Source organism: Caenorhabditis remanei, chromosome X, assembly GCF_010183535.1.
Source record: "Caenorhabditis remanei strain PX506 chromosome X, whole genome shotgun sequence".
NCBI classification, from domain to species: Eukaryota; Metazoa; Nematoda; class Chromadorea; order Rhabditida; family Rhabditidae; genus Caenorhabditis; species Caenorhabditis remanei.
In genome coordinates, this window is record NC_071333.1 from 14,464,606 (window position 1) to 14,478,100 (window position 13,495).

At 38.7% G+C, this 13,495-nt stretch overlaps 3 protein-coding genes across 3 annotated transcripts; 1 reads left to right on the top strand and 2 right to left on the bottom strand.

The window, feature by feature from the left end:
- Positions 1-367: 367 nt before the first annotated feature.
- On the top strand, positions 368-1,323 carry GCK72_024873 (uncharacterized protein; the record flags this gene model as incomplete). The annotated part of the gene is made up of 4 exons (XM_003117666.2): positions 368-563; positions 751-1,003; positions 1,052-1,222; positions 1,281-1,323. The coding sequence occupies 4 exons, from the start codon at positions 368-370 to the stop codon at positions 1,321-1,323; spliced, it is 663 nt and encodes a 220-aa protein (XP_003117714.2).
- Positions 1,324-1,991: 668 nt separating this feature from the next.
- Positions 1,992-3,480, bottom strand: GCK72_024874 (uncharacterized protein; the record flags this gene model as incomplete). Its single annotated transcript, XM_003118358.2, has 6 exons — positions 1,992-2,139; positions 2,186-2,288; positions 2,341-2,468; positions 2,799-3,071; positions 3,116-3,277; positions 3,335-3,480. The coding sequence occupies 6 exons, from the start codon at positions 3,478-3,480 to the stop codon at positions 1,992-1,994; spliced, it is 960 nt and encodes a 319-aa protein (XP_003118406.2).
- Positions 3,481-4,561: 1,081 nt separating this feature from the next.
- On the bottom strand, positions 4,562-6,144 carry GCK72_024875 (uncharacterized protein; the record flags this gene model as incomplete). The annotated part of the gene is made up of 5 exons (XM_003117541.2): positions 4,562-4,707; positions 5,132-5,268; positions 5,382-5,612; positions 5,891-5,991; positions 6,067-6,144. The coding sequence occupies 5 exons, from the start codon at positions 6,142-6,144 to the stop codon at positions 4,562-4,564; spliced, it is 693 nt and encodes a 230-aa protein (XP_003117589.1).
- Between the last annotated feature and the right edge of the window lie 7,351 nt (positions 6,145-13,495).

Genomic DNA, 13,495 nt, shown 5'->3' on the forward strand with positions numbered 1-13,495 from the left:
ACATATTTTTTCTTTCCTTATGCCATAATTTGTTCTGGTCACTTCCAACCCATTATCACACTCAGCTTTATTGGTTTGGGAGGAAGAGAGCAAACTTCTTATAAACAAACTACACCATCTGCTCTTGTGGATTTAGAATACGCTTGGTGGTCCAATTTGATGAATAAGCGGACATTGAGCCCACTGCTTTATCCACCTGTCTAAATAGAAGGCTTGTTGCTATAACAACCGTTTCGCTCGTTTCACATATTTCCTTCAGATATCTCGTTATAACTTTTTTTGAACGTTGTTCCATTCAAACTCTTCTTTTTTTCTCAAAGTACTTCAAACTTACACTTGTACTTTTTCAGGGACCAAACTTTGCACGATGTCCTCATTCCTGGAGTTTGCAAAACCCAAAATGCTCGATATCAAAAAGAAGATCAATTTCGCCGATATGTCCGGCGAGAAGACCGATGAGTCTTCCACACAACAGCAGCCGGAGCAGCCGTTGGTTCAACAGACGACGCCGACCGCGAAAGCGACTAACCCGTTTATCACCCCGATGACCGAGAGTACACCTGGTTCGTTTCACTTTTTTATTACACACCACCAGACGTAGCGTAACGCCTGGAATCAGGATCACGCCATTGAGATTTTGATCTTCTGTGGCCTGATCTGGTTTTGAAATCAAATCTTTCTTCATATTCTAACTTCATCCTTTCATTCACTAACTCGTCTTGAAATTTCCCATGTTTTCGAATGCTTCAGGTATGTCAGAATCATGGGTAGAACTGGCACCTAGTCGTACCAGTCTCTGCAGCAGTGTTGATATCAACATGGTCATTATCGATGAAAAAGACAAAGACTCGAGGTTGAGCCCAGTATCGATTGCTCAATCTCCACATGTGGAATTCGAGAGTTTGGAACAAGTCAAGTACAAACTAGTCAAAGAAATGTTGCCACCCGGGAAGACAGATTGGATCTGGGATTGGAGCAGTCGGCCGGAGAACACACCACCAAAGTAAGTTAGCTTTTCAGAAACCTATATAACCAAATTTAATTTTTCTAGAACTGTCAGAATTGTACAATACGGATCCAACCTTACCACTCCACCAAACTCACCAGAACCAGAAATGTATCAGTACATGGCATACGAATCAGATTCACTTTTCAACGTCAGAGTGGTCTTTGGTTTTCTAGTCACCAACATCTTCAGTTTTGTCGTCGGAGCCGCAGTTGGGTATGTTGCACGCTTATATAGTATTAAGAATATTCTATCAATCTCATTCATTTTTTAGATTCGCAGTGTGCCGGAAAATAATCAAACATCATCGTCATTAAAGGAGTAAAATCCGCTTTTTTTCACTTATTCAATAATGCCATCTACAAATACCTCGTTCCAATGTACATACATTCCAGCAGTGCTGGAGAAAGGGCATTTTCACCCATCTACTATAACCAGAATTTTTGACCCAAAAAGTCATAATTCATCATGTCAATCAGATTCTGAAAAACCAATTTTGCCACTCGTCCCGTCTTTTCAACCCAACTCTCCAAAAAATGTCATCTTTCAAACTGTCTCTCTTCAATATTCCTAATACTCTACACATTCCTACTACTACTTCTTTTTTTTTCCAAATTCAACACATCTAATCGCGATTTGTTCTCACGATTAGGTATTTTTTCGATATGTATATACATAGCTTTATTCCGAATTTTTAATTAAGAAACCTCACTCACTTTCCTGGCATTTTACATGGCAATCTTGCTTTTTCATGTGCGTTGTGTACATAATTTTTAACAACACAGTTATTCACTTTTACTTTATTAATCTCAATGGATAATAATAAAAATGTATATAATGAAAAACTGTTTATTATGCTTGAAAAATGTATAGCAATGTGTGAAAATGCATTATCATTAAACAATTTTCAGTTTTCATGCAAATAAATTAGTCAAAGTAATCTGGCACCTACCCAAAAAGCTAATAAAGCTAAACTCATGAAAATTTATAATCCTTTGTTGAAGTACACTCGGTCTCCTTTGATATCCTTCAACTTCTCATATGCTTCCGGCTCCCATCGTTTCAATGTGGATAGCTTGACAGAGTTCTGCTGAGGGAACAAGGCACAACCAATTGGGATCATGGCACCATATCTGTAATATCAACATAATTTCCGTACACCCAAGAAGGCTTCCTTACATCACAAAAGTTAATGCGAGCTGTGTTGGAATGTTCAACTTGTTGATGTGTTTTCGGAACGAAGCCACTTTGTTCAATCCTTCCATAATGACAGGAGTGAGGACTGAAAAGGCGTACATGTCATAATAAGAGAATAGCATGACGGATGAACTCACTCATGCATGGGGCTACGATAATGTTTCTTGAGAGAACCACAAGGGAAATAGCTTTGGCGGCAGCCAATCGGGACACTCCGACGTTGTTTCCGTCGACGTCAGTGACTGTCATTCCGTCTTTGAGCTCGCTAAAATAATACACATAGTTAGGATTTTAACCATTATAAAAACCAGGGTTGGGAAATTCCGGGCCAGGCCGGGCCGGGCGGACTGAATAATTATTTTTGAAAAATTCCATTGAAAATGCGCGATTTCTGTGAAGTTTGGAAAAAAGTAGAATTTTTGACATATGTTTTTGAATATCAAAAAAACTGTAGCGGACGAGAGAATTTTGACTATTTTTTATGAAAACTTCGGAAAATTTCCAAAAATTTCCAAAAAAATTGTGCACATTTTTTTGAATCCGGGCCGGCGAAAATTGTTGTCACCGGAATTTCCCAACCCTGATAAAAACTCACTTCTGTCTCATCATTGGAATATTAATAGCATTAGCCACTGCCACTGCTCCAAGTGGTACCAATCTTTGAGCCAACGGGCTACTTTGCTTCTTCGCAAAATAAGTTTTGAGCCCAATTGCCATTGCAAGAGCTCCAGAAACGGCAGTAGAATACGATATAACCAAATCTTGAGTCGTCAACTTGCTCTTCGCATTTCTATTGGTGTAATTGACCAGGGCATTGAACGATTGATTTGCCCATTGCCAGAAAATTACGGCTGGAGTTGATTTGTACCTGGAAAACAGGCAAAAATATATAAATATGAATGCAAAACTTACCAAATCATCATGGCACCACAAAGCATCGTACCACCCCATACATTGAAGCACATTCTTCCAGCAAAATTTTGCAGTTCACCGGTGTCGGGATGGAAAGCGGATTGGTAGAGTCGTTGAGCTCGGTGCAGCTCTTCGAGAGTAGCCGGGACGGGTTTCTTTTCTCTTAAAACACTTTTTTTTGAGTTTTCTACCTGAATATTCACAAAAATAATAACAAACCTGCACTTCTGCATCAGATCAGATGCTGCAATTAATTCGGACGTCGAGGAGAATGCAATTCGCGGGTCCGTCATTCCAGCAAAATGTCGTAGTCGTCCATAAAAAGTGGATTGATCAAACCGTGGTTGATCTGGATCGAATGCCATCGTTGTCTGTAAAATATATAATAAACATAGACCGCAACGCGTGAAAAAAGAGAAACAAGAGGAAAAAGAGGACGCAGCAGTAGCAGAAAGGTGCAGACGAAATGCGAAAAATGAGCAGTAAAATTGAGCACACGTGGGGAGAGAGCGTTTTGCTCGCTTGCCTTTGAAACGTTTCGTCTGTCTCAAGTGTCCTCGAAACATGATTGCTTCCGAATTTTTGTTTTTCTTTTTTTGAAAAGAAAGGTAATAAGATTTTGTGAGAGAACCTCATGGCATTTGAGAAAACTTCCGGGATGAAGTATTGAGCTTCTAATTAGATACTTTTTGAAATCCTTGCACATACAATTAGTTTGTTTCACTTATAATCGAAAAACAGACTTAAATTACAAGATTTCATTATAAAAAATAAAACTGAAAATACTAAACTCATAAGAAAAATAAAAGCAAGGCGGCAACTGATGAGTGGAAAGAGAAATTGGAATACAGTTAAGAAAAAGACAGGGATTAGAATGAAGTGATAAGAATATTGCGACACAATGTGTGTTTGGATGGGGAGGGGAACCGAAAATTGTAGCACCGAACGAAATATCGTGTGGATTGGTTGCTTGGATTGCAAATTGTCAAGAGAAATGGACAACACATGACGGGAAATGGCAAATAGTTATGACAAATAAAGGTTCCAGACAGACAGTAATTATAAAAAAATGAACAGAGTATACTCTCAGATTATCTAATCGCTGAACATATCCGTGTGGGGGTGTGGGGAGCGAAGGGAAAGAAAGGATGTTGATAACGCAACAAGAATGTTATCATTGCCAACGAATCCAATAAAACAATCGATGGAATTCGTTGTCAATGGCAGTGGAATACAAGGAACAGAAATCATGGAAGGAATAGAAAAAAATGAACTAGACGTTGAATGATACCCAGAGTTGGAAGGAGTTGGTTGTATGTGACAAGAATTTGGTGCATATTGTGGTTATTAGAATTATTATATATATCACGGTACTTATTAATCTACTTAGGGAACAGTATGAAACAGGCAGGAGGATTTCCTTTGAAAGTGGGTTGAGAAGGGATCCTATGTTGCAAATGTCATTCCTGCAGCGGGTGTCACGTTTGTGTTGCTTTTGGCGCTGTTGTACGGACACACGTAGTTGGAGGGAAAGATTCCACGGCGGTTGTTTAGTTGTCCTTCCCACCAGTTTGGATCATCTTTGTTGATCACTGAAAAAAAATTGGTTGATTTTACGAGGCTCCGGGTTTTTATCGAAAACCCATTCTAAAACCATATGCTAACCAGAAAACTCCAGATTGAAGGCTATCGAAATTTATCGGAAAGCACAACTACTCCCATCATTCCCAGGTCCCTACTCACAAGGAAACCTCAAGGTATCGTAAGTTGGGAATCGTTCCAAATTGCTCCCAGGCATTAAGGGCAAGTTGACTAGGCATATCCCAAACTTTTTGCTTTTGTGCTCAACGAGAAATACTGTCTTCACCCCTGGTTATTGAAGCCATACTCGGGCTGTCATAGGCTTGAAACTTTGAGAAATTTGGAACGATTCCAGGCTTGCGACCCTTTGAGGTCCCTTGTCAGCCTATCCATCAAAACAAATATAAGGAAAACCCAAATTTCCGAAAAACTTACATGTAATGACATCTCCTCTCTTGAACGCCAGCTCTCCGCTTTCCTGTGGATTGAAATCGAATAGCGCTTGCACGAATTTGGTCTCGACGTTCATATCCGCCAGCAGAATTGTGTGGGTCCGCGAGACAGAGGCCGTTCTGAAAAAGAAGATTGTTAGGGAGTTTTTATTTTTCCTTTTTAGTATCTATCATTCAAATAGGAACTTTCCAGAACCATTCTGAAGAATTGAGGTTTTTAAAAGAAAAATTACCTGTGGTATGTTACAAGTTCGTTCAACGAGTTGAATTTGACCGCCCATAGATAGTATTTTCCATTCTGATCGCGCAATACTTTGAAGTGCTGAACGGAATCTTGGAATCTGACACTGATCGAGAATTCTCCGGGACTGCTTTCACACTGGCGAACCAAGAAGTGACCATCACGAACATTTGGTTTTTTGAGCAAGACTTCGGCGTCGTTTCGCGTGATTTTTCCGAGGTACCTGAAAGAAGTTAGAGTAGAAAACTATATGTTTGCGAATGCCATATTTTCTGTTTTTCGTGCCGCACAGTTATTGCGCGTTGAGCAAATAAGTGGGAGGAAAGGCGGAAAAGTTGGGTAATCTTTTGGAAGTGACTTTGATTGATCAGCCTGTAGATTAGATCAATGAAGTCTTCAAAAATCTTTTTGACAGGATCAAAGATCAATCTCCGATTGGAAATCGACCTCCACCCAGTGACAGTTGAGAAGTTTTTACTTGTTTTTAGACTTGTAACTTACCAGTTGCAGTCTGTCATCCGGATGTAGTTGGATGGAATGAATCCCTCGTTGCCATCGAGTTCTGCTTTGTACCAGTGAGGGTCTTCGTCTTTGTTCAGCACCTGGGAAACAAAGTTTGAAACTTTAAAAACTAGATTTGTTATTTGAGAAGAGTCAGAAACATGAGAAACACCTACCTTCAGAATATTTCCTCGCTTGAAAGACAACTCATCGTTTGATCCGGCCTGGAAATCGTGTTCGGCGACTGCTTCCATTTTTGTACGGCCTGGAAACAACGACGTTTAATTAAATGTAGACAGTATTGAACGGGAAAGGAATCGGAATCGGAAAAAAAAGTGAGAAAACAAATAAGGTCATGATTGCGTTATTTCGTTTTACATGTTCCAACTAGATGCCAATAAACACAAAAAATGTTATTGGAGTAATAAAAAGAGCGGCAAAAAGAAAAAGAAAAGAGGAACAACGAGTGGAGAATGAGGGAAAATGAGAGCGAGGATAGCGTAGTGCAAATTGTAACAGGAGATGAGTAAGAGGACCGGCGAGAAAAAAGAGGAAGAGAGAGCGCGAGACGCAGTAGGTAGCAGAAAACAAAACCAGGGTCAGTTTTGTGAGTGGTAGTAGGGGAGATTGTTGTGGAATGAATGTATTTGCGTGTGAAACGAAACGGGCCAAAACACTGAATGTCGCGTCAATTCCGGCGCATTGTATGCAACACTAAATGTGCCCCAATGCCACACCACACTATTTTTCTCTGCGTATATCCCTCTTACGTATTGCATCTCGACCATCCCTCGTTTTTTTTTCTGCCAATTCCTCACCACACAATGAGACACACGCACACAAAAACAACAGTCTAGATGGCCCCCCACCCGGGACAGTACTGTTTGCTGCGTAATGGTTCCGATTAGAGGAGGGTTTATAGAAAAGAAGTGTCGATGCTGCGTTATCAGCAGGTATCATGCCTCTCTATTCTTACACTTCTGGATGGACGAGAGTGATAAGAGAACGCAAGAGAATTCAAATGAAATGCTCGATAACATTGTTGTTAATCGATTGGGAGAATGCCAACAAAAACGTTTTCTTTTCTTGAAATTGTTTTGTCTTTTTGGTGACGAATAGGTTTTGGAAAATTGAAAAATAGAAAAAGTGTGAAGCATCGCCTACAGTAAGATGAAAAGAAAAACATTGGAATCGAAAAAAGAAAACTGAAAGTAAGATAGGAATCTGACAAAAATCCATAGAATCTAGCAAACTATTGGTTTCTAGAAACAATAAGGAAATAAGAAAAACATCTTTGAGGAGTATCTCAGTACACAGAAAATGACAAAATTTCTGAAACGTGATGATCAGTATTAAAAGCAAAAAAGGCGAAAAAAAAACCTAGTGAGGGGGAATTAAAACATGTGATAATGACCACATGACTCACGTCGTATGAATCACTGTACTAAACAAGAAGGCTATGGTCATTTTATCGAGATTTTTTTAGACATAAATTTATAAAAACTATTTTTACGCTTGGAGGAAGGATATATTTCGAAACCGCGCACCGTAAAAAGTTGAGATTTTGAGAATCTGGCACTCAAAGTTTATTTTGCAACATTAAACACGGAATTCTATGGAAAAATACCTGTCAGCTGAACAGTGACACTACAAAACCTACAAAACCGGAAGAATTACTCGACGAAATCCAAGAAAAAAGCTGGTGAAACGGTTAAAATAACCTTTAAAATGAACAAAAATGACAAAAATGATGACAAATCGACTTTGAGAGACAAAAAAAAAACAACATTTTCCCGGGTAGATCAAAAAATTATATTTTGACCCAAATCATTTTTGATTTTCTTTCAACAGAATAAGCTTTTTCAAGAGTTTTCTTAAACTATGTTGAAGTTTTTAACGATATGCATCATATTTCTGAATTTTATGTAAAAATAGAAATGGGACATGAAATCGAGAAAACGACGAAGAATAGATACTTAGGGGATTACTCATCATCTTGCATTTGAAACAGAAACATACACATTCTCATCTGTCTCTTCTTCGTTTTCGTCTTCCAAAAACTGACACTGACAACGATCTCTGTATGCGTATATGCTTAGCTAAAAAGTGTTGAAATGGGCGCTCCGACGAGCGTGTTTTGGTTTGGAGGGGGTTTGGAAGATGAATCATTCCTGGCATTAGTTCGTGAGTATGTACGAAGACTCAAACAAGTATAGACGGAGTGTCTTGTGAATAATGGATAGTATTGGGAGTTGTTGAGGGAAGGGGTTCTATTACATTTCTTCTATTTTAACACTGAACACTACCAAAATTTGGCCAAACTAGTGCTAAAGGAGGGAATGAAAATTTTAGAACTCTCTATCTCTCTTTATGTCTCGACGATGAAAGTGTCAACTATTCTTATGCAAATAAGCACATCTCTTCTATAATGAAATATCGAAAATGAACTTTGAGGGAGCATAATAATGACGACGAGTGGTCGGCAACTATTCAGTTTCAAGTCGCTCAGCTACTAGAGAAAGAACCCGTCACATTGCTCCCAGGGAGTGTGGATTTATGAGAAAAAGTGGCCAGATTTCTTTCGGACAATTCTCTCGCCGCTTCTTCTCGTTTTATTGGGAACTTCATTTTGTGACAAGCCAAGTGCCACCTGTTTCTGTCAGAGTTCAATTTTGAAAATTTGGGAGAGAAAACAGGAGCCAATTTGTCCGCCTGGAAGATAGAAATCGACGAATTTCTAAATCAAAAAACCACATATCATTATCCAAAATAGCAAGACAATTGGTATTAATTACTGCTGGCAAGGGTCAACACCTGTTGTCGAAAATCTGCTTATAAGATCATGGCGGTGACAGCGGAAACATTCAATGTTGTCATTGGAAAACGATGGTCAAGAAAGGAAAAACCAAAAGAAATGATTCGTTCGGGAGATATGCACAAGTAATGACCCGGTGCCACGCACGTCCTCTTTCGTGTTCCTAAGAAAACAGAGGTCAGATGGAAGATGGAAGAGGAAATGGAAGAAATGGTCGTCTTCTCTTTTCAAGAGTGTGTGCTGTGACGTTGAGCAAGTCTCTCAATATTGGCTATTGTGTTGCGTGTGGAGCGTCCGGCACATCGTCACCATTATTTTAACAACAACTTGATGGAGACAAGGGACCAACTAGATATGAGAACTGAGGAACGTCAACCAGTAACATTGGGAGAAAAAGTTTAGGCAGGTGATTGAAAAAAAAAAATGCAAAATTTAAAGGGACGCCAAAATCTATTTCCCCATGTATAACAAAGCATATATAAATTTTTATGCATTTCATTTTCTGGATGACTCAGTTTTGTCAAATTTCTGATTTTCACGTATCATTTTTGGTTCCGTGATAGATTGTTCAAAATATGTTTCAAAATTTATTTTAGAATTCAATAAGCAGGTTTTAGCAGTGAGCAATCCAATTGTTGAGAATTTTAGTTCAGTTGGAGTGAGCTGTCATACTGAATTACACTAAATATGAGTCAGCGATTTTAGCAGGTTGCCTTCTACACTATTCTGACTATTTCATAGTAAACAGAAATGGAAGCAAAGTTGAAATGAAACATGGAAAATTGAAATGCGATAAGAAACGAGAAAAAGTGAAATGGAGTCAAGTTACTTCGGTCAGATGAATTGAAGAAAAGAAAAACAAAGAAAAAGAGAAAATACGTTATTACCACTGTTTCCAGGTGAGTGATGCTGATTAAAAAAAAGTAAAAAGCAGAAAAGATTGTTTTATTGTTGTCTGCCTTCTTGTTGGCAATATGAAACAAAATGAAAAATAAGGAACAAGAAGAAAAAAGTGTTGAAAGTTGTCCGTCATTTATTTGAAATCCATTAAAAAGAGGAATCTCGCCCTCCTACGCAAACATAAACTTTTTTGTCCATAAGATTGATTTTTTGGAGGAAGTAGACACTTATGTCCCTCAGGGCACAGAATAATTGCTGTAGCAGTTTTTCTCGCTATTTTGAGCTGATGAAAGGCGGAACAATAGGGGTCACATACTGCCATGTGTTTATGACATAATAGGAAGACTGTTGCCCTGTTGCCCAAAGCAGGTGCGCATCGTATACCGGATTAGGTTCATTTGGATAGACTCATGGTCAAGAATTTGAATGGAATGGGGTGGGAGACCGAGAAATAATGATTGAGGTTATGTTTAATTACAATGAGATTAAATACGACTATATTATGTTGCTTATATTTCAAAGCAAAAGTTTAACGGTTTGAAGTGACAGAGAAAATTTATAAACCGAATTTCAAGGAAAAAACCGGTTTGGAAAAATAGAATCAAAACGAAGCAATCACAATCCGATTATTGCCTCATGAATGACAGAGAATGACATGATGGAAAAGAAAATGAGAATAAAAACTGAAGACGTCTCCCATTGTCTTTTTAAAAGTCAATCGCTCATCATAATAATGCTCGTCAAGACCATATGGTATCGAGACGTATTTGTGTGTGTGTTTATATGCGTGTTTGATGACCAAATCGAACGGGAGGACAGATGAGAACGTTTGCGCGCAGTATCCTGCCGAACGGCGCGCTCGAAAAAACGCGTGGAGGGGTCAGAGAATTCTTTGATGTCGCCGTCATACCAAATCGGTAAAGAGAATGACATACATATCAGTATGTTTGCGGAGGCTTGCGCAAGGAGATGATGAAGAAGGCCCTTCTAAGAAGCGGAAGCATTTTGAAGTAATACGGGCGCATGAATGATGTATGGTGAGCGGACAATTGACTTAGCAAAATTAGGTTTTTCGAAAAACAATATTGCAATGAAACCTATATGGTTACAACAATGAACTACATATTTTTCAAATTTTGAATTAGAAAAGTTTTCTGAAATTGTGGTCTGTTTTAAATAAAATAAACATCTAAAACGGCACAACTCATGTTTTTCAAATGAATACATGACTCAACTTAATGTCTAATAACCCATTAGAAGATTAGGATCTCAAGAAAACAGAGCCATTTCGTGAGGACCATTGCGTCTTTATAATTATAGAGTGCTTCAATATACTAAGCGGGTAATGGATGGTGTAGACCATTGAAAAACGGTAATCTACTCAATTCATCATTGTCGCAGAGGACCACATTCCAATTGACCCTGACATAGCACCGAAGCATCCTCAGGTCATATTCAGGAAGTTCACACGAGCCTGTTAAGAATATATTGAGTAATGCTATTAGCACTCCAACACCTGTGTACACATCAGATCGTGTCTAAGAAAAATTGAATGGAAACGTTCCAGATGAGTTCGAAACCATATAATCGACGTAGTGAAGCAGACCAGATTCAAATTCTGGATTCTAGAATTTCCGGACAATTTTTGTTGTCTCCGTTTGTCAAAATTTTGCGTCTGAAAGATGTTTTATACTTGTGTTCGGAAACCCCCATTTGTATGATTCTATATTTCCTGACATTTACTTGAACGACGCCTTATTACAAATTTGAATACAAAAATATGGCATTTCATTTCAATTTCCTTCAAGGAAATTGAATTAGTAATACAAAGAAAAGGTTGCAAATCCCTTTCAAAGAATACAACATTTCATTTTCACAAATTGGATTCGCAGACCCTCGTATCTACTTTGAACCGTCTTAGATACATTTCCAGTACGGCATTCTGTGGATGAATCAAGCCACATACAATATCTGTAGTCATCCAGAAGATCTTCCGTTTTCAAAAGATCATTGATATTTCAACCTCCGGGATCATAGTACGTTTCGAAATCATGTGCAAATCAGAAGCTCGAAGATTCGTATAGTCTGTAATTAGTGTCTGCAAAAATGGTAAATATCACATTCTCTTCCCGATCTCTTCATTTTCTTTATTCTAATTTCGTCGTGTCGGAAGTTCAATCGCACACTTTTCCAAATACTCGTGTCTCTTTACTCACTCTTATCTCAACTGGGAATATTCGGATAATTGTTGATTAGCGTCAGAGCTCGAAGCTCGTGCGTATACGACGTGAGAATTCGGCAGTATATAAACCCCTCTCCAAGCTTCATTTTTCATTTTAACCTGTTTTCTACATGCAGATTGAGCGAATCATCAAGGAGGTCTTGTTTCTGTTTCTATTCCTGGCTCCACTCTTCCAGCCCACTAGAAATGGAAGACGTAAAAGATGTACAAGGTGAGGTTATGTTTTCTTTTTTCATTTGACTTCAAGTAAACTTCTCAAGGGTTCTGTTAATTCTTGACATTTCTATCTTCTAACTTAAATTATCCGAATTTAGTAAAGATCTTTGATTTCTCTCTTTTCTGATTTGCTTTCAATTACTTACTTACTTAGTTACTTAGGCGATCCGTTCTTCTTTCATTTGGAATAAGCGCGGATCACAGCCATCCATTTTTTTGATCTCCGTCTATTGTGCTCCAAGGTTCGATCGGTTGATTTCTTTGTAGCCCTGAAATTTCGTTTCTCAGGGAGTCGGCCCATCGCATTAGTGGTTTTTCTACTGGTCTTTTCTCGTTTCTGGGTATCCATTATTGTAGTAGCGATGTTCACCGATTGTCGTTTATTCTCATCACATGAGTAGCCCATCCTAATTTCCGTTTCTTTATGAATACAAGAGGATCTTTCACTTGGGACAGCTTTCTTATGCCTCCTCTGTAAAGGTTTTTCTCTCGTTTTTCCGTGAGGGTGATTCCAACGAGTTTCCTTTTAAGTGCGGCGTGTGTGATTCTCACTCTTTTGGATAGCGCTTTTGTGAAAGGCCATGTTTCTGATCCATGTGTCAACGCGGGGAGGACAGTGGTGTCAAAAAGCAGGGCTTGGATTTTTGGGCATGGCAAAGCATCTATCTGTTTTGTTTTTGATGTTGTTGAATGCCGCGTATGCTCCTCTTCGTCTTCTGTGAATTTCGGGATCTAGGTAGTTATTCATGTTCAGCAGTCTTCCCAAATACACGTATTCCTCAGCAGGTACCAGGGGAGTTATCGTAGTCTTCTTCGTCTTCTTTCAGTTGTGACCATGACATTCGGTTGAGAGCCGATTCGAGACAAGCAGAGAATAGATTTCATCTGTATTTCCAACTCCGGGGATCATAGTACATTTCGAAATCATGCGCAAATCAGAAGCTCGAAGATTCGTATAGTCGGTAATTAGTATCCGCAAAAGTGGTAAATATCACATTCTCTTCCCGATCTCTTCATTCTCTCTATTCTAATTTTGTCGTGTTGGAAGTTCAATCGCACACATTTCGAAATACTCGTGTCTTCTTACTCACTTTTATCTCAACTGGGAATATTCGTATAATTGTTGATTAGCGTCAGAGCTTGAAATTCGTGCGTCGGCGACGAAAATCGGCAGTATATAAACCCCTATCCAAGCTTCATTCCTCATTTTAACCAGTTTCCAACATGCAGATTCAGCGAATCATCAAGGAGGTTTTGTTTCTGTTTCTATTCCTGGCTCCACTATTTCAGCCCAAAAGAAACGTAAAACAAAAGAGATGTACAAGGTGAGGTTATGTTTTCTTCTTTTTTTTGGTTTCTGTGGGCTTGTCAGGAGATCTCTCAATTTTTAAGACATATCTTTCAATTTAAATCATCCGAATTTGGTCAAGAT